This window comes from Pteropus medius, unplaced genomic scaffold (genome assembly GCF_902729225.1).
Source record: "Pteropus medius unplaced genomic scaffold, Ma_sr-lr_union100, whole genome shotgun sequence".
Classification (NCBI taxonomy): domain Eukaryota; kingdom Metazoa; phylum Chordata; class Mammalia; order Chiroptera; family Pteropodidae; genus Pteropus; species Pteropus medius.
In genome coordinates this window covers 11,522,012-11,544,565 of record NW_024342473.1, presented here as the reverse complement: position 1 = coordinate 11,544,565, position 22,554 = coordinate 11,522,012, and the positions used below count along the sequence as shown (strand labels likewise).

The following is a 22,554-nucleotide window of genomic DNA, read 5'->3' as shown; positions in this document are numbered from 1 at the left end:
AAGGTAGTGATTGTTGAACAATAATAATAGATTGCTGCCATTTATTGTGTGTTTACGCTATACCAAAGGTTTTCCGCACAGGATATCATTTTTCCGCACAGGATATCCTTCCAGCAGTTCAACCTAGGGGCTGATATTTCAGATGAAAAAAATTAAGGCCAATTTGATAAAGTTTACGCATTTATCGAGCACAGAGTCTGTATTTGGATTCAGGTTAATCCTGAATCTAAAGCCCCAAAGCCCTTGCCTCTTTTTTTTAATTGTGATATAATCGATGTACAACAAACAGCACATATTTAAAGTGTACAAATTGATAAATTTTGACATATGTATACGCCTGTGAAATCATCACTACCAATAAGATAGTAAACACAGCCTTTACCCCTTAATAAGCCCCGCGCTCCCGTCCCCACACATCCCCATGTCACCGCTGATCTACTCTCTGTCACTCTAGATTAGTTTGTAACTTCGCTTTACTTTGAATTACTCTGTAATTTTATCTAAATGGAATCACGTCTGGCTTCTTTCACTCGGCATAATTATTTTTAGATTGATCCATCTTGTCGTGTGTGTCAGTAGTTCATTTTTTTTTTTTATATTGCCAAGTAGTAGTCCTTTGTATGGCTATGTCATGGTTTGTTTAGCCATTTACCTGTTGATACACATAGGGTGATTTCCGGTTTGGGGCTGTTACAGATGGAGCAGCTGTGAACGTTCATGTATGGACAGATACTTTGATTTCTTTTGGTTAAGCTTAGGAGTAAAATGGGTAGATGATATGGTACGTTAGCTTTCAGCTGTTTAAGAAACTTCCAAACTGTTTTTCGAAGTCGTTGTACCATTTTACATTCCTACCAGCAATGTTTGAAGTTTCAGTTGCTCCACATCCTTGCCAATGGGTGGCACAGTCTTTTCATTTAATCTATTCTAATAATTATGTGGAGGTGTCTCACTGCAGTTTTAATTTGCACTTCTCTAAAGACTAATGATGTCAAACATGTTTTCAGGTGCTTATTTGCCATCTTTATATCTTTTTGTGTAGTGTCTGTTTAAATATATATTTTTTTATTGTTGGGTTGTTTTTCTTACTATATTGAGTTTACAGGATTCTCTATATATTCTGGACATAGGTCCTTTTTTAGATATATGTTTTGCAAATATTTTCTCCCGATTTGTGTCTTGTCTCTTTATTCTTTTAACAGTGACTTTCAAAGACCAAAAGCTTGTTTTGATGAAGTCCAATTTGTCAACTTTTTTTTTTCTTTTTTAATGGAATGTGCTTCTGGTGTGGTATCTAAGCAATGTTTGCCTATCCCAAGGTCACAAAGAGTTTCTCCTATGTTTTCTTCTACAAGTTGTGTTATTTTAGGTTTTATATTATGACCCATTTCAGCTAATTTTTATATCGGGTACCAGGTGTAGATTGCAGTTCATTTTTCTTGCATATGAATATCCAACTGTTCTAGCACCATTCGTTGAAAAGACTATCTTTTTCTCTACTAAATATTCTTTGGTCCTTTGTCAAGAATGAGTTGTCCATATATATATTTGGTGATTTCTGGACTCTCTTGGCTTTCACCATCTGTTTACCAGTCTTTTTGCCATTACCACACTGCCTTGATTACTGTAGCTCCCTTGCTTTTTAAAAATTTAATCATTTATCAAAGTAATTCACGTATATAATAGTTTAAGAACTCAAGAAGTCCTTGACTTGATTCTCTCTTGAACTTTTAATTTATATTTTTATTTTTTGTTTCCAAGAGTTCTTTCTTTTCTTTTTTTTTTTTTAAATAGCCTGTAAATGTTCCTATTTTAGGATTGCAATATCTTATCTCCCTGAGAGTAGTGTTGGTTTTGTTTTATTTGGTTTGGAAGTTTTTTTCTCTCTGCATTATCACAGACTTCCCTTTTTTCCCCCTTCTTGTTTCTTTCTCTGTGCCTCTTGTTAGAGGCTTTCTTTAAATGGCTGGAGCTTCAGGCCATGCATTCCTATTTAAGAGTGGGACAATAAAAAGCTGATTAAATGCTCTATGTATGAAGGTGGAAGAGACTTGTTGGCTGGTGGGTTGCCCTGTAGTCTAGGATGAGCTGGCAGGAACAGGGCCATTTTGTTGGGGGGATCCCCAAATGTCAGGATTGCAGGTCTCGTGGGCTGTGCTGTTTAATTTCTCCACAGGGAAGGGCTGATAGGAACTTGGCCTTTCCCTCACTCTCTTAGGCTGCCTGCCCCATGGAAGGGTGGGAGCACAGGCCATCTGTCACTGTCCTGGGTACCAAGTGAGCAAGGGAGCCTCCATGAAATCTAGCCCTCGTCTGACCCTCACCCCAGCTGTGACCTGGTGGCCCTTTCAGAGCCCTCCAGTTTATTTTTTGTAGAGAGCAAGCCTGTCTCTTGCAGAATCAGGGAGACCCTGTTTGCCGGGGCTCAGGGAAAGGGCCTGGGATCTGAATGCCTCTTCTATAGACTTTCAACCCATCTTGTTTTCAGCTTCATCTTGAGAAGTGTGTGGTGCCTCCAATTCCTGAGTCTTTCCCGGGTTCTGAGGCACAAATAGAATCACTTTTATTGGTTTCCTCTGATAGGTGCTTGGTTTCAGCTCACTCCACTCTGCTAAGTCTGTTTCCATGCTGCCATCCACTTTCTATTTTTGTCTGCTCTGTTCTCCTACTCATTGTCTTCGGCAGGACAGAGATAAACACATCCATTCAGTCTGTTTTATTTGACCAAAGAAGGTTTCTTAACCCCCTTCCCCCTCCTTCCACTCCACCATCTCTGTTTTGTCCTTCTCCCCCTCCCTCCTCCTTTCTCCCTTCCTTCATAATTCTCCCTCCCTTTTACTACCCCTCCTCCGATTTTCTCCTTCTTCCTTCTTCTTTGCCTGGAGCTTTCTGTGCCATAGTTGTTCCAGCAGGCAGCCAAGTTCTTCAGGCCCTGAGAGGAAACAGCCCACGCAATATAGAAAGAATTGGATGAGGAATCAGGAAACTGAAGTTCTCTATCTACAGATGTGATGAACCTTCTGTCCTCCCCGCACCCCCGACTCTCCTTCCCATCTCCAAACCCGTGATGACCACATCACAACCACAGCACAGCCCCACCTCATGCCTCACCTGCTTCGGTTCGTGTCCCACTGGCTGCCCCATTGCTTTCTGCTCTATGCCATTTTTTCTCGTTGTAGGTTCCTGAGTAGGTGTGGGGCCCTGGGTCCACTATGGATCCCTGGCAAGTGAGGTGCCTAGTTCAGGTGTCCTGGTTCTGAGGGTTTGGCATGTTAGGGCTGTATATAAGTGTCCCTCCTCATTAGGAGTGCCCAGAGTCTCCTGCGCACACACAGCATCCTGTCCCCTCTACCATCCCTTCCTAAAGGCTCAAGGCCCAGGTATAGGGCTGATAGGAACTTGGCCTTTCCCTCACTCTCTTAGGCTGCCTGCCCCATGGAAGCTGTGATCCTTCTCCGGTGTTGTCCATCACCACCCCTCCTCCTGCCGTGTATTATTATTTTTTAAGCAGGAAAGCACCCACTTCCGTCAGTCAGGCGAGGACGGGTGGCTCTGTCCACAGCCCCATTCCTCCCTCGCTGCTGGCCTGAGCCTTTCTCCTGGGCCTCCCCCTGCAGAGGTAGCTACAGATGTCCAGCTGGCCCTTTGTTGGGGCTTTTGTCAGACACTGAAGAGCAAATGTGGCCCCTTCCCTGATCTCTGGGCACTCAGTGGCTTTGCAAGAGAATGGGAACAGCTGAATAATTGTCAGTCCCCACTCACCACTTCCCACTCTCCCTTTCTCTCCTCCTCGGCCCCACTCTCACACCATTTATCCAAAGCTGGGTTTGGAGAGTGCTAATTGTCATGTGGAATAATAATATCGGTTGGCATTTCACAAAACACTTTTAATTGAATACCGAGCTGCAGAAGGTCAGGGGGATGGGAGAATGTTCCCATTTTACAGGTGAAGTAACTGAGGGTCCCAGAGACCTCATGACTCGCCCGGTGTCTCACAGCCAGGAGTCTAGAACCCGATTTTGACCCGGGTCCCCTGACTCCGTATCTGGCAGTCTTCCTTCTATACCTCAGGGTGAGTCCAAGGCTGTCCTCTGCCTTCTGCCTGGTAATCACAGTTTTTGGCTGCAGGGGTTCTTTTGTCTGAGGCCCTGTGTGAGAGAGGTAATTACATCCTTTGAGATGCCCTAAGTCAGCAGCTCTCTGTCTTCCCTGTGACCAAGCCCAGCTCTGGCCTTTGTCCTTCCTCATCCCCAGGCCTGTGGCCTGGAGAGTTTGATTGGATTCCTCCATTTCTCTCTCTTTGGTGCTTCCTATTGCATCTGGCTAGCCCCTTCCTCACAGAGTGTCCCTAAATCCTGTTTATTCAGGCAAACGGGTACCCTCAGTCCTATGGAGGCAGGGAGAAGGAACTCGCAAACACCTCTCCACCAGCTCTGCCCAACTGTTAGAAAAATCATGCCCACTACTCTGTCCCTACTGCCGCACATAGTAGGCTCTTATAAAATACTTGTCAATATTTTATGTGTGAATAGAATCTCCTCACTTGTCTGATACTGGTTGTCATCTGAAATCTCACATCCCTTCAGGAGCCTCCCAGCTCCCCACCTTACTCATGGCTGACAGTGCTTCTACCACTTCTGCGCTTCCCAGTTACGTCTGTAGCACTGCTACAAATTGCTTGCCTGCATATCACCTGGAGGTTTTATAAAGAGGAAGATTCTGATTTAGTAGGTTGGGGTAGGCCCTGCCTTTTCAACAAGCTTCCATGGATCCACGTTGCTGGTCCAGGAACTACAGAATATGTGGTTTGCAAAGGGACAGGGCACTGCCATTGGGTGTGTTTGGCCCAGTCATGCTGAGGACAGTTGTAGAACTAAGCGTGGTGTGGAGCCGCAGACTCCGCTCCTGCTCAGCGCCTGCATGACCCTGTGGGCCTTAGCTCCGAGCTAGAAGAGAGCCGAGGATGGGTGACGCCTGCGTCAACCTGCAAAAAACCTTCAAACCGAAAGAGACTCCGGACAAGTCTGCGGTGTAGGCTCTTACAGTTTAAAAGCCCCTTAAATGTCCTCCTTTCCCTCCCTGCCTTATCACAAATACCACTTTAAAAAGACAGTTTTTTTCTCTTTGTTTTCTAAGGTGTGAGGGAGGGACGAGGTGAGTGTCGAAAGACATTAGGGGCGGCTTGTGTGCTTTGTCACCTCAGTATGTGGTCCTCATATTCCTACCAAAAGAATTCATTTTCTTACTCAGCCTTTCCCCCGACTGCTCACCTTTGCCTGGCTCTGGACCTTTTCAGAGCACCATCCAACTGCCATCCTTTCATATGGGAGGCAGGGGGGAGCTTGGGGAGTGTGGAGAACTTACCTCAGGGACTCGTGGTTTCAAGGCCTCCTCCGCCAGCCTGGGGAGGCCTCGGCCTTCCTTGGTGGGCCTGTGTTCTTCTCCTGGGATCCCTTCCAGCACTAACAGTTCGCGGTTCTCTGATCTCTGGGCCCTCTGAGTCTGAAAGAAAGGAGAGGGGGAGAGCTTTCTGTGCCTCTGCCAGCAAACTCACCGGGAGCTGCAGAAGGCAGGACTTTGAAGAAGGCAGGCCAAGTCCACTTCATGGTCTCTTTTTGCCCCTCCCTGTCCTGTCAGGTCCCTGGATGGCCGACTGCAGGTGTCCCATAGGAAGGGGCTCCCCCATGTCATCTACTGCCGCTTGTGGCGGTGGCCTGACCTGCACAGCCACCATGAGCTGCGGGCTATGGAGCTGTGTGAGTTCGCCTTCAACATGAAGAAGGACGAGGTCTGCGTGAATCCCTACCACTATCAGAGGGTAGAGACCCCAGGTATGCTCCCCTCCTCTCGATGGGGCCTGCAGCTGCCACATATCACCGCCTCCCCCACCCGCTCTTTGTCTCCCCTCCCTCCTCCTCCCGCCCCTCCTGAGGGAGGGTCTGTAGTGTATTTGAGGGTACAGGGGCTTTGGTGCCAGCCTGGCATCGGTGCCAACACTCCTCTGCTCTGTCTCTGGGCAGTTCTACCTCCTGTGTTGGTGCCGCGCCACACGGAGATCCCGGCCGAGTTCCCCCCACTGGACGACTACAGCCATTCCATCCCCGAGAACACTAACTTCCCTGCGGGCATTGAGCCTCAGAGCAATATTCCAGGTAGGTACCTGGCAGTGCAGGGGGCCCGGGGACATGGCCCACTGCTCCGCTCTTGCCCCCACCCCCAGCAGCCCTCTCTGCACACAGGGCTGGCCCCTGACTCAGAACCCCCTCCGTGTTGGGAGAGGACCCGTGGCCTTGGCTCCCTGCTCACTAACGATGCTTTTCTTGGCACGGAGAAGTGGCAGTGTGACCCTTCCGTCTGGCCTCGGTGTAGTCATTTATTTTGGAAGCGGAAATAGTGACGCTGTGTTCCTCTCACCGCCCTCGAGGCTGGGGCTGGAGTTCAGGCAGAACCCCTGATGGTCTGGGGGCTGCAGAGGCAGTGGGTGCACCGCTGGCCAGGCAGCGAGCAGAGAGCTGGCCTTTCAGTCAGCCTGCCGAGTGGTTACAGCCTGGGTGAGGGTTGAGGCCCAATTTGAGTTTTGGCTCCACAGGGAGAAGTGGGCTCCGCTGTCAAAGAGTGCAGATGTTTTTAGAAGCCCTTCATTTACATGCAAATAATGTGTGAATCGGCAGCACTCTTGAAGTCCTGGAAAACAGCTTGGCGGCGTTGTGCTAGTCATGGTGCAGGGACCGTGGCTGCTGGGCGGTAACCTTGCCGCGTCCCTTTCAGAGCATTCTGATTTGGATGAGCCTTCATCCTGAGTGAGTGGATTGTGTTGAGGGTGACCACAGGCCTGTGTGCATGGATCACTGCATTAAGGAGAGACCCACTTTACAGATCCAGCCTTTTCAGACCCTGTCCAGGTAGCGCTGGTCTCCAGGGGGCAGGCCACCTACTTTGTTCATTCAGCAAAGTTTAGAGAGCTAAGTCGGTCCGGACGGTGGATTCAAAGAAATAGATCACAGTCTCTGCTGTCACTGAATGTGCAGCCCACTTGGGAAGCTAGGACATCCCCTAAGGAGATGACAAATAACAAGGCGCTTGCACAGGAGTAGATGACAGAGCCACAGTGGGGTTTGAAGCAGCCGCCCTTCAGAGAACAGAGATGGGTAAGGCTGAGGCAAGTCCACAGCTTCCCCTGGAGGAGTGGGCTTAAACCTGATGTTGAAGGATGAGGAGAAGTTAGCCTGGCAGAGGCTGTAGGAACAGGCATGTCAGACTTATGAACAAAGGCAGTAATGATGAGGTGGGGAGCCCTGAGGTCAAGGGCATGAGGACAGCAGGATCTAGGGGCCGTGCCCTCTAGTCAAGGCCCAGAGCTCCTCCAGCACCTGCTACAGGCATCGTGGTGTGAATGTGTGACAGAGTTTGCTAAAGGTCTCTCAAGAGCCAAGCTATGGAGGCCATTTAATGAACTGCTTTCTTTCTGATTCCCAGAAACCCCACCCCCTGGCTACCTGAGTGAAGATGGAGAGACCAGTGACCACCAGATGAACCACAGCATGGACGCAGGTCAGAGTCTTGGAGGGACGGGCCCTTAATCCTGAGTGCCTTCCCTTCCTCCCTCTCTCTTCTCCTCCTCCCTCTATTGCTCTGTTCAGTATTTATAGAGCAACCACTCTATGCCAGGCACTGTGCCAGCCGCTAGGGATAGAGGAGGAGCCTGAGCTGCTCACAGCTTGTTGGGGAGACCGACAAAACAAGTGTCAGTTACTGTGCCATCTTATATATGCCCTGGTGGAAGACGCCACATGGTATCAGGAGCACAGAGTAGGGCCACTTATACCTAGCCTGGGGAGGAGGTATTGAGGGTGCAACAGTACCTTGTAGTGGAGGTTTTTCTTGAGTTGAATCTTAGTGATGTGTAGGTGTTCACCAAGCCATCAGGGCAGGCAGAGGGTATGCCAGTCAGAGTCGATGGAAAAAAGGGCAGGAGAGCCTGGTGCATTCTGGGGATGGTAAGCACTCAGTGTGACCAGAGCCTACTCCTCTAGAGGTGGGGAGAGACAGGAGGGCATGCCACTCAAGCCTTCAAGTGTGGCAGGGGACTCATGGGGAGCCACTGAAGGCTTTCAGTGAATCTGTGCCTCAGTGAGATGTTGCTGGCTGTAGGCTTGGGCATGGGCTTGATCACCAGAAACAGTTTCTTAGAGCCTGAATGAAGGCAAGGTCTGTGCCGATGGCCAGTGGAGCCCCCTGAAGCATCTATTTTTGTGTGGTGACCAAATGTGATCTGTGTGTTCCTACTGTGAGGGACCCAGCCCAGTTGTCTTCAACCACATCTCCAGATGTTCCTGCATCATTTATTATGAGGCCAAATTGGCTCCAGACCAGTGGCTTCTAGAATTGAACCCCAGCTGCCACATGGAATGTGCACTGCGTTGTGTGCGGTTGGGTGAGGAGGAGGAAGGAGCCAAGCAGATGTCCTGCTCTGATGATGGTGGGCATGCATCGTGCCCACAGGACCGCCAGACACAGCAGAACCACCTGCCTTGCACACGGCCCAAAAGAGACAAAAGACACTCACATGTTCATTGTAAATGTAGTTGCTTGGTACCTAGCCTGGGCAAGGTGGTACTTTGGGGTTTAGCCTCCCCCAACACCCCACCCCCCTCCCATGAGTGGCTGACAGTGTGAACCCAGTGGGAATACACTGAAGACCTTCCTGTATTCGATGCCAAGTGGCCGTGGCGAGCTCGCAGCTATTAAACGCTGGCATGGGATGCAGGCCAGCTAAGCAGCATCTCTCCAGATGCTGTATTTCTTCTCACTGTCCCTTCTTTCTTTCCTCCTTGCTGCTCTTCATGGTTGTGGGATGATGATTGTTATAAGAGAAAACAGACCAAAGAGGAAGGTTCTGTGTATGGGCCGAGCCGCTGCCTTTTTCGCCCCCTCAGGTCTCAGTTCTTCCCCCTCCCCCTGTTTCTTTCTGCGCCATTTTCTCTGTCCCCTCTCTATTCTTCTTCTCCTCCCATGAGTGAACTTGCAGGGCCCTCTTGGGAACGTAAGTGATTTATTGAAAGTGGACGCTGGACTTTGTGGACTGCAGCCAGCCCATTGGTGGCTGAGTTGGTGAGGGTCTCCTATTTATTCTGTTCTTCACTCAAAGTCATCTGTTTGGAAACCAGTCCAGTTGCTCATGGACAGCTGAAATGTGGCGGCGTCCCAGCTGGAGCCTGAAGGTCACTACCCAGCCAGCCCTGTATCTCCCCTAACTTGCATACACATGCCTGTTCAGATCAGTGAGAAGGGTCCCACAGCTTTCCTGGGTCTTCATGAGCCACCACAGAATAGGAAATCAAATTTATCGAGTGTCTACTATGTACCAGTCTTGGTGTGGGCATTTTTATATGCATGTTCTCACTTCATTTCCATAAGTCACATAATAGATGGTATTATCCCCGTTTTACACCTGAGGGAAAAAGTCAAAGCTTAAAGAGGTTAAACCTCTTTGCCAAAGTCCACATGTCCAGACCCCGTGCTGATTCGGAAGCTCTGCTTCTTCTGAAACTCTTCTACATCCCCTGATGAATTGGGTGCTGGGGGAGGAAAAGAAGCCCATGGCGGCAGCAGGAACAGAACCCCCCACTAACAGCTGAGGGAGGCGTATACAGGAGGCCCAGCCCCTAGAACTGGTAGATTTCAGGGTGGGGCCAACCCCACAGGGTCGTTAATAAATATATAACTTTCGTAGCCCCATGGGTACAGGGACAAAGGAGGGACATGCCCAGTGTTGCTCTGTGAAAGGCAGCCACTTGGTTTTTTGGAAGGTCGATGCCATGTGGGCTTTAAAAAAAAACAACAACAACAAACTGCTGGGGGTGAGGGGTGGACAGACGGTAATAGAGGAGGAAGAATTGGGTAGGTTTGGACTTTTCCCCATGTACAGCGTTATGTCTTACATAAAAGTCAGTCTGGTTGCTGAGTCGTGGGATTTCTAAGGCAGCTTGGTGAGTTTCCTGAGACCTGGGGAAAGGGTTAGATTGGTATTTCCAGGTGCATGAGCTGTTGGGAGAACTGACTGGTGATGTCTGGGTAGCTCTCGCCCCACCTGTGTGAGAGGTTACTGCCCGAGTCTTTGAGAAGCTGGGGAGGGGGGCCTTCCTTGCACCTCTTGTTTTCCTGCGGGCATAGTTAACAGGGAGGGTCAGTGTGGTGTAGGGTGTTGTACCCTAGTTGGGAACACAGCAGCCCTGCACTGCGGGTCCTGGTGAAGAGCATCAAACCATCGAGTTGTGGCAGAGACCTTGAGATCAACCCACTCGTCCATTCATTTCACAGATGAAGAACCTGGACCCCAGGGAGAGAGAGCGTGGGCAAGGATATGGAGCTAGGCCTTGTCCTGGGTCTTGGAGGCTCAGCCCAGGTTTTCTTCCTGCTGTGTTGAGCTGCCCCACCTGGATTTAAGTGTTTAGTAATTGGGCTCTCCTGCCAAGATTCTCTTATGAAGTCTCATACCTGTGTCTCACCTTGCAGGTTCTCCAAACCTATCCCCGAATCCGATGTCCCCAGCACACAGTAACTTAGGTAAGTGTCTCCTCAGTCTGAATGACTGGAACCCCCTCTGGCTGCAGCCCTGTCCCAGTGTGGGGAGAGGGTCCTGAAGGTGAGGCTCCACCCCCAAACCCCCACCACTGGCCAGCTCAGCCCATCCCATCAGGTTTCTGGTTACAGGGATTCTGGGGTCACCCACAGAACTGGAAACCTGAGAACAGTGCTGGCAGGAAAGGCAACCATGTGCCAGGTTTGTGTTTCCCTGGGTGGTGGTTAGATGTGAGTGAGTGAAAGTCTCCCGAACTTTGTGCTCGGGAGACAAGGGTCTGTGGTCAGCCAAGCCTACGTGTGTGGTTGGTTGCAAACCCACGGTCATCGGTGCAGACTCCAGCCCCTGACTTCTGTAGACTTGTTTCAGATACACTTATTTCGATTTTATCTGAGCATTTCATCTTACAATGATGTAGTTTTTATTTAAAATGGCAACATATAAAGATTTTGAAAACAAAAGCAAAATTTCCCACAGTCTCTTTACCCAAACACACTGTTATTGTTTTATCACCGTCCTGATTTTTGTGGATCAGGCGTGTAGAGTAGTGCCTCACCATTGAGATCATAGTGCATATCCATTTCTCCGTTCTTTCTTCTCTTTATATTATTTTGTAAACACATTTTCATATTTTGATACTTTGTTTATCATTTTACATTATCTCATGATGTTTTGGAACAGCGAGGCCATCATTTCCACGACCTTCCCTCCGTTGGACTTCTGGGTCAGTTTTTCTGAGATTTGTTTTTTACTCCGGAGCAACCTTCAGCTCTGATGTGGTGGACCTGCAGAAGGTCTCAGAACAAATGAAATATCCATTCCGTTTTTATTGAGGGGAATTTATGTTCTGGTCTGGTAGTTTTAGAAAATGATGAGCTTGGCTTTGTTTCAGCCTTTATTACTGTGTCTTAATGTGCGGCTCAGGAGATGAAATAGTTAATGTCCAAGCTTGGTGAATCAGAAGGGATTGGCCTGGCTTTTGTTCCCAGTTGTTTCCAGTCCTTGACTGATAGCATCAGATGAGGAAAGTCATCCTTTGGAACATTGGGAGATGCTCGAAAACCTTTTAATGCAGGCTGACAAGTGGGCAGTGTGAAATGTGACTTTGGGGGATCTGTTTTAACATCTTTGTAAAATAATATCAGTGTGAGTGTTGGGCTTTGCTGAGGGAAGGTCAAATTCCTGATGTGAAAGGACTGATTGAGTTATTAAAAACAAACTCTGAAGGCTGGAAGCTGTGTTAACACTTGAGAAACTAAAGGCCATGGCTGTGAACTTGACTCTGGGCTTTTGGCTTTTGAGGTTGGCCGGCTTGGATTTAATTTTACCCCACCAATTTACCCCACCACGTCCACAGCAACACTTTCAGTTGATAGGCTGGAGTAGGCACTCGCCTTTGAAACCCTGCTGCCTGGCAGTTGCCCCAGGAGCTAGCTTACTGTGAATTCCCCTCTGGATCCTGGGGACCAGGATGGTTCTTGAACTGAGACCCTAGGCACAGTGCCCTGTTGGCACAGTTCTTCCTCCCTGCTGCCCTGATCCTCATGCCCCTTGTCTGAGGTCAAGAATTCTTAGGTCATTGATTCCAAAGGAAGGTATAGGCCATGAGCCCGGCAGGCAGAGAGTGGGTGCCACTCTTCTGGGAGGATCTAAATGAGGGAACGAGTCAGCTGACGAGTCAGGGGAAGGACTCATGGTGAGACACAGGGGCTGACAGGCCCAGCTTCCTCTCTGCTTGATAAGCCCTCACGCCCCCACCTTTACCTATTCAGACCTATTGGTTTCATCCTGCCCATAAAATCTCAGACTCCTGGCCTCGTAGCTGGAAGCGGAGGAGAGGGTGGTGATGACGATGGCCAACATTTCTTGAGAACTTACTATGGACTGAGTGTTGTGCAGAGCGCTTCATGCCAATCTTCATAACAACTGTATAGGATAGTGGTGTTGCAAGTTTTCATTTTACAGATTAGGAAACCAAGGGGGCACACTGCCTAACTAACTTTGCCCAGGTCATACAGCTAGCAAATGGAGAAGCTGGCTTTGAACTCAAACCTTCAGGATCCAGAGAATGTGCTCCTGTCTGCGGGAAGACACTGCCTTGTTGGGTCAATTAGACCAGTTCCCTCCACCCCACTCCCTTCACTCAGAAGAACAAGGCTCAAGAAGGGTGTTCAGTAGCTTATAGTTGGAGACAAATGTCAGATTGAGCACCCTGTGTCCCATGTGATCTCTGGGTGGGAGCCCTGCCTGCTTGCCTGTCTCTTCCTTACTCATTCATTCACAAGGCATTTCCTGCCTGGTTGCTGTGTGCCAGTCCAGGTGTGGGGGCAGGGGGGGATTCAAAGATAACTCTCATACTCTGCCATCAAGGTGCTTATGGCCTCGTTGGAATAAATAAGGCAGGACTATACATAATTATAAAACAAAAAGTTGGTACAGATGATGTACCCTGAGGGGTCAAAGGAGGTAATGATGGCATTCTCGTGGGGACATGCATCCAGGCTTGCCAGACAGAGTCTCCTATGTATTAATTCATTCAGTCAGCACTGGCCGAGTTCCCAGTATGTACTGATGCTGGGGGTCCAGAGCTGGGGAGGGCACTTAGGATTCACAGTCTGGTGGAGCGGCTGAAGGTGTCTGTTTTCACCCGTGGTGCATTGTGCCAGATGCCAAGGGAGCAAGCACAGAGGCAGGAGGAACCGTATGTGCCGAGGAGGATGGTGCTGGATGGGGTGGGAAGACGTCAGAGTTGTGGTGACATGTGTGAGCTGGATCCCGAAGGATAGGTAGGATACCGTGAGGCAGAGAGGGAGGGCAGGACACTGCAAATGGGAAGAATGGCATGAAAGGTCAGGGTGAGCTCTGAGGACAGCTGGCACTGTGGTGGTTGGCATGCTGAGAGGCGCAGTCGAGCAGATGAGGCCGAGAGGGCCGCTGGGCCGCTGAGAAAGGAGCCCTGAACGCCGTGCTTATTTAGCCCTGTCTTGCTTACAGAATGAAGTCGTTGGTGAGTTTTTTTTGTTTTCTTTTTGTTTTTTTGGAGGGTTATTATCTGATGGCAGCTTTATAAAGATTGATCTGGCCACTGTATGGAACTTTCTAAGATTTAAGGGAGAAATTACTGGGAAAAAAAAAAAAAAACATGTACTTAGGACTCTGTTGCGCTGAAGGAGGCTGAAATAAATGCTTTAGAAGAATGATAGCAGAGCTAGGAGAGGGCATTTGAGAGAGAATCATGAATCAGCAGGGTTTATTGACCAGTTTTAGCTGGTGAGGCCTCTTAAACTGAGGCAGGACACACAGGAGATGGGGTGGGTTTGGGTTGGAAGGTGGTGGTGAGTTGCCTTTGCTTAACCGTGTCCAGGAAGCAGCTGACAGGAGAGAGGCCTGGGCTGGAGGTACAGATTTGGAAGCCAGCAGCACGTCTGACAGCCTTCCCAAAGTGGGGTCAGAGGAACAGGATTTTGTCATCAAGTGAGTTTAGAGAGCCTGTATTGTACCCTCTTGTGGGGCCCCTAGGGCACTAGCATAGTAAAACCTCTTGAGAAGTTCTGCAGAAAGGAGGCCTGTTTGATCAGCATTTCTCCCACGCATCTGACCACTGTTGGAACACTTTTCTCTTACAGTCCTACTGACCACCCATAGATCTCACTTTGGAAACATTGATGAAGGTTCAGCTGAAGTCGTGGGAGTGGATGAGTTCAGTGGAAAGGGAGACTCAGCTCAAGAAGGAAAGAGAGTCAAAGGCAGACCTATGGGGGCTCCCTCAGGGAGGGACAGGGTTGGAGAAGAGGCTGAGGGTCAGGTAGAGGATGGGGCCACAGCAGCCAGGAGGAGAGGGAGGCACCAGGGCAGATCCTGCAGAGATGCAAAATGAGGTGTAAGAAAAGGCCTTGAGCTTGACAACAGGAGTTCAGGGACATCCTTTGGAGAGCAGATATGGGGAAAGGCGGGGGCCGAAGTAGGTCAGCAATGGGCTAAAGGGCAAATAAAGGGTGGAGGCGGGGAGGGAGCACACAGCAGCAGCCTTTGCGTTTCTTCTTCCTACCAGTATGTCCCAAATGGTAGGATGATGACAGGCACACAGTGAGTTCTTCTTAGAGAAAGATGGGGACATCTCAGGACATTTGATTATTTCTTGGCAAAAAAATTATTATACAAAAAGAAATAAAGCATAGGACATCTGGCTACTTCTTCATTTCCTCCCCACTCTGGGCAAAAGGTTGGGCCTTCTGCCACAGTAAAGCCACTTGTGATGACTTGTGGGAGCCCCAATGTGTGATTGAGAGCCAGCTCAGCCTCCTGCCAGAGGCTCTGGGAGACCCCAGGGCTTTGTTTTTCAGGGAAGGGATGTGAGCAGGTGATGTTCCTGTTATTACACATGGTGCTGAATGAGTCACCTGGAATTTCCTAAGCATTTAAGTCAGAGGATCGGGGCAAATGGAGGGGAAGGAGAAGGGAGGTGGGGAGAGAGGAAAAAGATAACGATCTGGATCCTGCTGGTGAGTAAGTTGTTCTGTGCTTTAAAGTGAGACATTTTGGGGTGGGCCTTGACCGAGGGAAAAGAGGCTCTAGGGAGTGCCCTGAGCTAGAGTTTGAGGAGGTGACGGTTTCCCAGAGTGCCTCAGGCAGAGGGTGCCTTCCTCTCCTGCCAAGAGAGACGGGCCAAGGTGGCAAAGCAGCAAGAAGACCCTGGCCCCTGACAGAGGATAGGGGTGTGGTTCCAGGTGTGTTCATGCTGCTGCACAAGGCTTATTTTAAGGTCTCAGGCTCTGATCTTCTGTAAACTTGGGAAATCACAGGCATCTTAATGACAGAAATTCAGCTGCCGGCTGTATCCTCACACTCCCAAGGATCTGGCTCTGAGAATTCGCCACTATTTTTGGTTTTGGTAAACTAATCTTAAGCCAAAAGCGTGACGGGTTCTTTCTGTGTACACCATGGTGTGTTGCCCTCATCTTTAGTGAGATAGGTTGGAATCGGTGCCTCAGATGCTGGGACACAGCTGGCCTAGTGCCGTAGGAACTAACTCTCACAGGTGGCTCAGACGAGGCAGTGTTTCACAGCCGTGTGTTCTGGGCCTTGAAGGTTGGAAATGGGCAGCCCAGGCAGAGGGAACAGTAAGGACTGAGAGATGGCAGCGTGAAGGCACAGGGGGATTGGAGCATGGAGCCTCCCGGTCTGAGGGAGGACTGCTTCCACAGTGAGGAGGGCCCAGAGGAAGCCAGTCCATTCAAGTCTGCCCTTTAGTCTTCCAGCCTCGGCGCTCCTGGCCTTTGCCTGTTCCCTGCTTTCGATTTAGAGTAGAAAGTTAATTTCCCCTCTGGCCTCCCCCCACCCCCTCCCTTTACCGGATCTGGATTTCTCGCACATGTTTTTAATAGGCATCCCTTAATCCAAGTGTTGCCTTCTGGGTTTTATTCTGTTTTCTTTTCCTTAAACAAAACAGAAAGTCTGTGCCAGCTTGGAATAGGGCTCAAAACTGAAGCCAGCCAATGTGTAAGGCTGGCAGGGGGCCAGTCATGAATTAAGTGCCCCATGCCACTTGAGAAGTCTGGCCGACATCACCCTGGTGGGGGCAGGGGGGCCGAGAATGGCTGGAGCTGGAGGTTCCTGCGTCTCCAACACCTCTTCTCCAGGAACGGAGATTAGCACAGACTCAGCAGTCTGGCTGGGAGCAGGGCTGTTTGAAGGAAAGGACTTGGGCACATGCCATCTTCTACCATTCCAGGTGGGCCAGGTCCTTGGCCTGGAGACGCAACACCATTCTCCACTGGGGCAAGTCACCTTACCCCTGTAAAGTTGTCCTCTCAGAAGACCCTTTGAATGGCATGTCTTCAGGTCATTTTCAAGATGCAACCTTATGTAAAATCACTTCTGTATTTGTGAGGAAACTCTTGAAACCAGGGCTGGTTGGCCGGCTTGATTGATAGGGGGGGGAGAGTTTACCACCTGACAGACTTCTTTTAAGATTTAGTGCTAGGACAAGCTTCGTTTCCCCTGCAGAACTAGTAAGAATTATCTGTCCACCGGCCAGAGCCTTGTAGCGTATTCTGTTTTTTTTGCCTTGTCTGCTAGGAAGCTCAAAGCCAAACTGAATGTTTTTTAGTAGCTATAATCTCATGGTTATACCATTTATAGTCTTCTCTTTTCCAGGGTCCTGACTTTTTGTTTCTCTTGTACTTAACCGTTTTGCGGATAAGTCCTTTGGTGGGAAAGAAACGAGGGCATATGCGCAGTTCAAAAATGAAGTCCCATTCAAGGCCGAACCCAGAGGTGATGATCCTGCTTTTTGGTCTGCACTCTTGCAGAAGCGCCTTGAGGAAGCAGCTGAGGGGCGATGGAAGGGAGAGAGGTGGAAGGCAGGGCTGCTTTTGATTGTTTGCAGAGAATAATAAATGCGTGGCTGGGGGTGCTACTCCAGTTCTGAATGCAGGTCAGCTTGTCCAAACAGCCCTTTCTGAAGTGGCAGCCTTCAAAACCTGCCTTGGCCTGACTGCATTGCTCCCCCAAACTTCCTAATTACGTGTCAGGCTCCTGCAACCAGTGTTTTCGCAACACTGTCCAGTACGTGTCTGCAATTATAGGGGTGTTTGATTAAAGGTGTTTGATTAAAGGGTCTCCTGGGCTTGGACCCCAAGTCGCACTCTGATCCTGAGACATCTAGAAGTCCATAGGTCCCCAGAGTGAGGTTTCGGCACCCCGTCACCAGATGGGTGGCCTGCTGGCTTTTCTTCTTTTTGGCAGGTGAGCTGTGTCAGTATTCCTGGGAGCTGGAGCGTAGCTCGCTCTCTTCTGCCTGGACCAAGCCCAGGGGCTGCTGGACAAGGCTTTATAACTTGGGGATGCGGACTCTGCTGTTCTGTACTTTGCTAGGGAAGCCAGGTCCATCCCCGATCAGCCATAGCTGCCTCTTCAGGCTGACCCATGCCAAAAGCACAGTGACTTAGACGGTCTGCTTTAGATGTCTTTTAGTACACTGCAGACACTGTTCACACTGGGAAACTGAGGCCAGAGAGGGAGGTCACATCCCCAGGGTCACACAGCGAAGTGAACAGAGCCTGCCTGTGGGCAGTGGTGGCCAGCAGCCCTTCCCCAGGACCTCTTCCTTTGACATGCTGCCTGACCACTTCGAATGCTTGGACGCCACTTGGATTTATTTATTTATTTTTTAAGGTTTCCAAAGCAACATTGCTCACATTTTAGTGACCACATTGTTTAGAATATAGCTTATCTCATTGGAATGTTGAAGCATCCAGCAAAGCCTGAGCCGGATATGGCTGACGTGGCTCATCCGAACCTCGGGCACAGGCCACGGTCAGCGCTGCCCTGCAACTCCCCCTTCCCTGTTGAGTAACTTAGATCTGCCTTCCCTCATCTTCCCTTGCTCTACCTTGGGAAGAGAGAAAGGGGCGAGGACACTGCTCCTCTTGTGATGGAGGTCAGGACAGGAACAGGATGTTCTCAAGTTCAAATAATGAAAGTTATCATTATTAACACTGTTTCTTGAGTGCTTGATGTGTACCCTGCACTTCATGTGAGTTCTCTCAGTCCATCCACAAATAAAGCCTAAAGGTAAAGAAGATTCTCCACTCAGATAGCTGGGAGGTGGAGGATGTGGAAACTGAAACTTAGAAGGTAACTCGTTTGCTCACAGTCACACAGCTGTCCATGCTGGAGTGGAGTGAACTCCGGTCCACCTGGCTTTAAAGCTTGTGCTCCATGGCTTGGTTAACATCGAGGGCAGTAGTTTTCATCCAGGGGCTATTTGTCCTCCAGAAGACATCTTGCAACATCTGGAGACATCTCATTGTCACAGCTTGAGAGGATGAGATGGATGGATGCTACCAGCACCTTATGGGTAGAGGCCAGGGATGCTGCTAACCATCCTGTAATGTATAGAATCTCCCCTTCCCCCAAACAAAGAACTGTCTGGCCAAACTGTCAATAATGCCAAGACTGAGAAAACTGATCTAGGCATCTTAACCCCCCAGCTGGCACTTTCTGGGGATGTGCTGAGTGCAGGGACGTTATCGGTCTCTAACTCCTCCTATGTGTGGTCGCGGTTTCTTTACCTAAAGCAGAGATCATGGGAGCAGAGCCCAGAAGAAGACCGGGGCCACACTGCCTTGCAGGAGTCACCCAGGCCCCTCTCAGAACAGCTTCTGATTTTTCACTCTTGGGCTTTACACACTTTCAAAGGTCTGATGAGCAGAGGTTTCTGGGGGGTTCTTGCCCTGGGGTGTTGCCTAAAAGGCAGGGAGCAGGGGTCTTGGGTCAGTGCTGAGACTTGGCTTGGTGAGCCCTTGCTGTCCCTCTCTCTAGGTCCCACAAAGTCGTACCCTAAGTAACCAGGTGGTTCCAAATATATGTAAGAGTCAGAGCGAGTGATCCAGGCTGGAGGTCCAAGATGGAGGTATAAGAATGAGCAGGACAGTCCCTGATTCTCCAACAAATGGATGGGATTCAAGCAGGCAGAGGGCAAGGCAAGGGGGAACTTAGCGCTCCCAGCCCAGGTGGTAGCAGTGTAGAGAAGCAGCTGGAAGAGGCTGGAATGCTGGGAGTTCTGTTAGAACATGGGGCGTGGATTCAAGTAAGGAGTGATGGGGGCTGGCCCAAACCTAAGTGCACTGGCCTGCCGAGGTGAGAGATGATGCCAAGATGGGTGGGAGGAGGGCAGGGGTGCCTGGGCAGCTGTGGAGCCCAGAATAGCTGGAAGTGACAGGAAGGCTAAGAAGTCACAGGAAAGGTGATGTGGGATCATGTGAAACCTCTATTTCAGGGGTTCCCAACTCTTCTGAGAAAGAGAACCCACCATTCACAAGATGGCCGTTTTGCTCTGAGGGGCCCTTGATTTGAGACTACAGACTGCCAGCTAGGACAAATTCAGAATTTCTTTTAGATGAGTTTGTGTCTTAGCCACTCCAACAGATGGCATCTGGATACATCTGGAAGATGGTTTCTGTGATAAGAGACGTAGACCCCCGAGGCTGTGCCGGCCTTGTTATTTCACAGGCTTGTACACTGCTGCTTGACAGGCCGGGTGTTTGCCCATGACAAGGCAGAGCCAAAAGCTGAAAGCCCTTTTGGAGGCAGAGATCAGCATGGGTTCCTTTGAGGACCTTGGAAGAGAGGCTGGAAGGTGACTGCGTAGGTGGCCCGACAGCAGTGAGCACACCAGGCCTGTCTGGTGGGTTTGCCTAGGTGCTTCTTGGAGTCTGGCCCTCGTCAGATTAGGTCCAGTACTTCCTTAAAGACTGCTTCAATCCAAGGCTAGGCCGGGTGGGGCAGGGCCTTTACAAGCTAAAACTAAACGAAGTGTGGCAGGGTTAGCAGAATGCTTCTCCAAAACTGAACAGTTTGTCCCATTGGATCCTGCAAGTGTTATACAATAAAAGGCCTGAGGGCGGGGATTCTAGTACTCTCTGAGAGGTGGAGAAACGATGTTCTGGAGCATCCAGGGACCCCATGGAGGAGCACGGGGCCTGGGAGCCCCACTGACCCAGCAGCCTGGCCTGTCTCCTAGACCTGCAGCCCGTCACCTACTGCGAGCCAGCCTTCTGGTGCTCCATCTCCTACTACGAGCTGAACCAGCGCGTCGGGGAGACATTCCACGCCTCACAGCCCTCCATGACAGTGGACGGCTTCACCGACCCCTCCAACTCGGAGCGCTTCTGCCTGGGGCTACTCTCCAATGTCAACAGGAATGCGGCTGTGGAACTCACGCGGAGGCATATCGGTAAGGGGCGAGGGGCCGCCGCGTTGCCCCCACACCCCCCCCCCATGGCCCCAGCCCAGGCTCTGCACAGAGCCCGACCCACTCCCTGCTGAAAACCAGAGAGGGGACTCACACTCCCATCCCCACCCCCACATTCTGTATTGTCTTGTTTAGGGGCCTGACAGGTAGAGTTCAGGTTGCCTACTCAGAGACACAAATCATCTCTGAAAATTTGAAAGCCGCAGAATACTTAAGGGGACAAGAAAGGGAAATCTATAAAGAAAGACAATATATGTGGTTCTCAATAAATATGCCCTTAAGTTACTGATAGGTGGGTAAGTAGGTAATCAGTCTCAGAGGAGTGATCTGTTATTTGTTAATTTCATGTATGATTGTTCTAGAAAATTCAGAAAAGGTAGAAAATTAAGAATTGCCTGCTGCTAACTCTCTGTCTTCTAACACCCAGAACATAGTAAATCACTTAGTTTAGAGAAGGTGAAGCCTTGATATTTATCAGTTGGTTTGCTCATAAAATTCTCATACCGAGGATATGCCTGGTTTTGTGATCTAGAGTCACTTAGAAGGGCCCTAGAGACAGGGTGGCAGGGTATTCTCAGATGTCGTCCAGGGGTTTTCGGACATTGTCTGGAGCCCCCAGGGCTGGTCCAGGGCAAAGTCGGGAGCGAGGCAGGGCAGCAGGTCTGGCCCTCATGAACCAGAGCACCTCTGCTCGTTTGGATTGTATTTTGGACGTTCACAGAAGATTTCACTTGAAGGCAGGATTTGATAGTTAAGAGGGAAAAGTTTGAAAGCCATGGGGCTAGGCTGGTGTGCCCATTTTCCAGGGAATAATCTGATGCCCAGGAAGGGACATCACAATGTGACACGCAGTGTGACATAGTTGGTGACAACCCCCCCCACTCCCGCCCGCTACTGAGCCTATGTCCTTCCCGGATGGCCTCCCTAATTTTTTTTTTTTAAACTTTAAAAAAGATACTGATTCTAGGTGGTATACATAAGTGTTACTGAGTCTCTTTATACTTTTCTATATTTTAAAAATATTTCAAAAATTACCATAACAAAAAAAACCCATTTTTGTTCTCTCGCTCTTGTGAACCACGAGTCCGCCATCACTCTGCACGTCGGAGACACAAGTCCTGTAACCCTGAACCCAGAAGAAATGGGACACAGGCGGGGGATGGGACAGTAGTGGGACTAGGAGACGGGAGAACCTCCAGTGGCCTGTAGGTCCGTCGCCTGGTTTTCATCCTACTCGACGTTGCGCCTGTAAAATCTGGCCCCATTTTCCTGCTCTCTGGGCCTCTTCTCCAGGAATGGGAACAGAGCCCTTCCCGTGGAGGAGAAGGGAGCATCCCCTGGCTGCATGGAGAGCTCAGGGTGTTTACGTAACTGCTTGAATTGCAGAGCCAATTTAAAAATAATTGTCCATCTGGAGTGGATTTAAGAGATGAAGGAGAAGTGATATAAACCTATGGAATGTTTTAGGAAAATGCATTGAGGGGAGAAAGGTACAGGGGTGGCACTAAGCCATCCCTGCAGCGAAGGGCTCCTGGGGTATGTGCCGCCTCAGGAGGAGCTATACGGGTTTACTGAATAAATTTCTGAATCTCTGCGGGGAGGGGCCCTAGGAGAAGCAGCACTAGCAGCTGACACTTAGCAGGCACTTAACTGTGTGCATCTCACAACAACCCTGTGAGGTGTTATTATTGTCCCCATCTTAACTGAGGTTCAGAGGTAGAGTGACTTGACTGAGGCCCATAGCTGGTCAGTGGCAGAGGCTATCATTGAGACTTACCCCACGTTCTTTTGTCACCCGCCTCCTCCGGTTTTAGGAACCCAGCATTGCCTGTCGTTCCCTGTGTGGGTTTAGGTTTGGGCTTTGGGTCTCTTGTGCCTGGTGAAGCTGGCAAAGAACCAGTCACTTGGAGCATCTGCTCCCTTTGCTAGCCACGGCTGGCCCTGGGGCCACTGTGTGGGGCCAGGCATCCTGATCCTGTCTGACCCCAATCTCACTAGGGCGAGGCGTGCGGCTGTACTACATCGGAGGGGAGGTCTTCGCAGAGTGCCTCAGCGACAGCGCTATCTTCGTGCAGTCCCCCAACTGTAACCAGCGCTATGGTTGGCACCCGGCCACCGTCTGCAAGATCCCACCTGGTAATGTCACGTCCACATCTACCCCTTCCCTGGCATCCTCTCCCCCGTAGAGTGTGCGTGGGACTTGGAGAGGTTTTTT

General features: G+C 49.9%; 1 protein-coding gene across 1 annotated transcript in view; it reads left to right on the top strand.

Annotated features, from left to right (window-relative positions):
• Nucleotides 1-22,554, top strand: part of SMAD3 (SMAD family member 3) — a 116,498-nt gene that overhangs the window by 84,852 nt on the left and 9,092 nt on the right. The window contains exons 2-7 of the mRNA XM_039865226.1: nucleotides 5,638-5,831; nucleotides 6,021-6,152; nucleotides 7,477-7,551; nucleotides 10,516-10,566; nucleotides 20,109-20,321; nucleotides 22,338-22,475. Coding sequence (XP_039721160.1) covers nucleotides 5,638-5,831; nucleotides 6,021-6,152; nucleotides 7,477-7,551; nucleotides 10,516-10,566; nucleotides 20,109-20,321; nucleotides 22,338-22,475 — 803 coding nt within the window. The remainder of the gene's footprint in view (nucleotides 1-5,637; nucleotides 5,832-6,020; nucleotides 6,153-7,476; nucleotides 7,552-10,515; nucleotides 10,567-20,108; nucleotides 20,322-22,337; nucleotides 22,476-22,554) is intronic.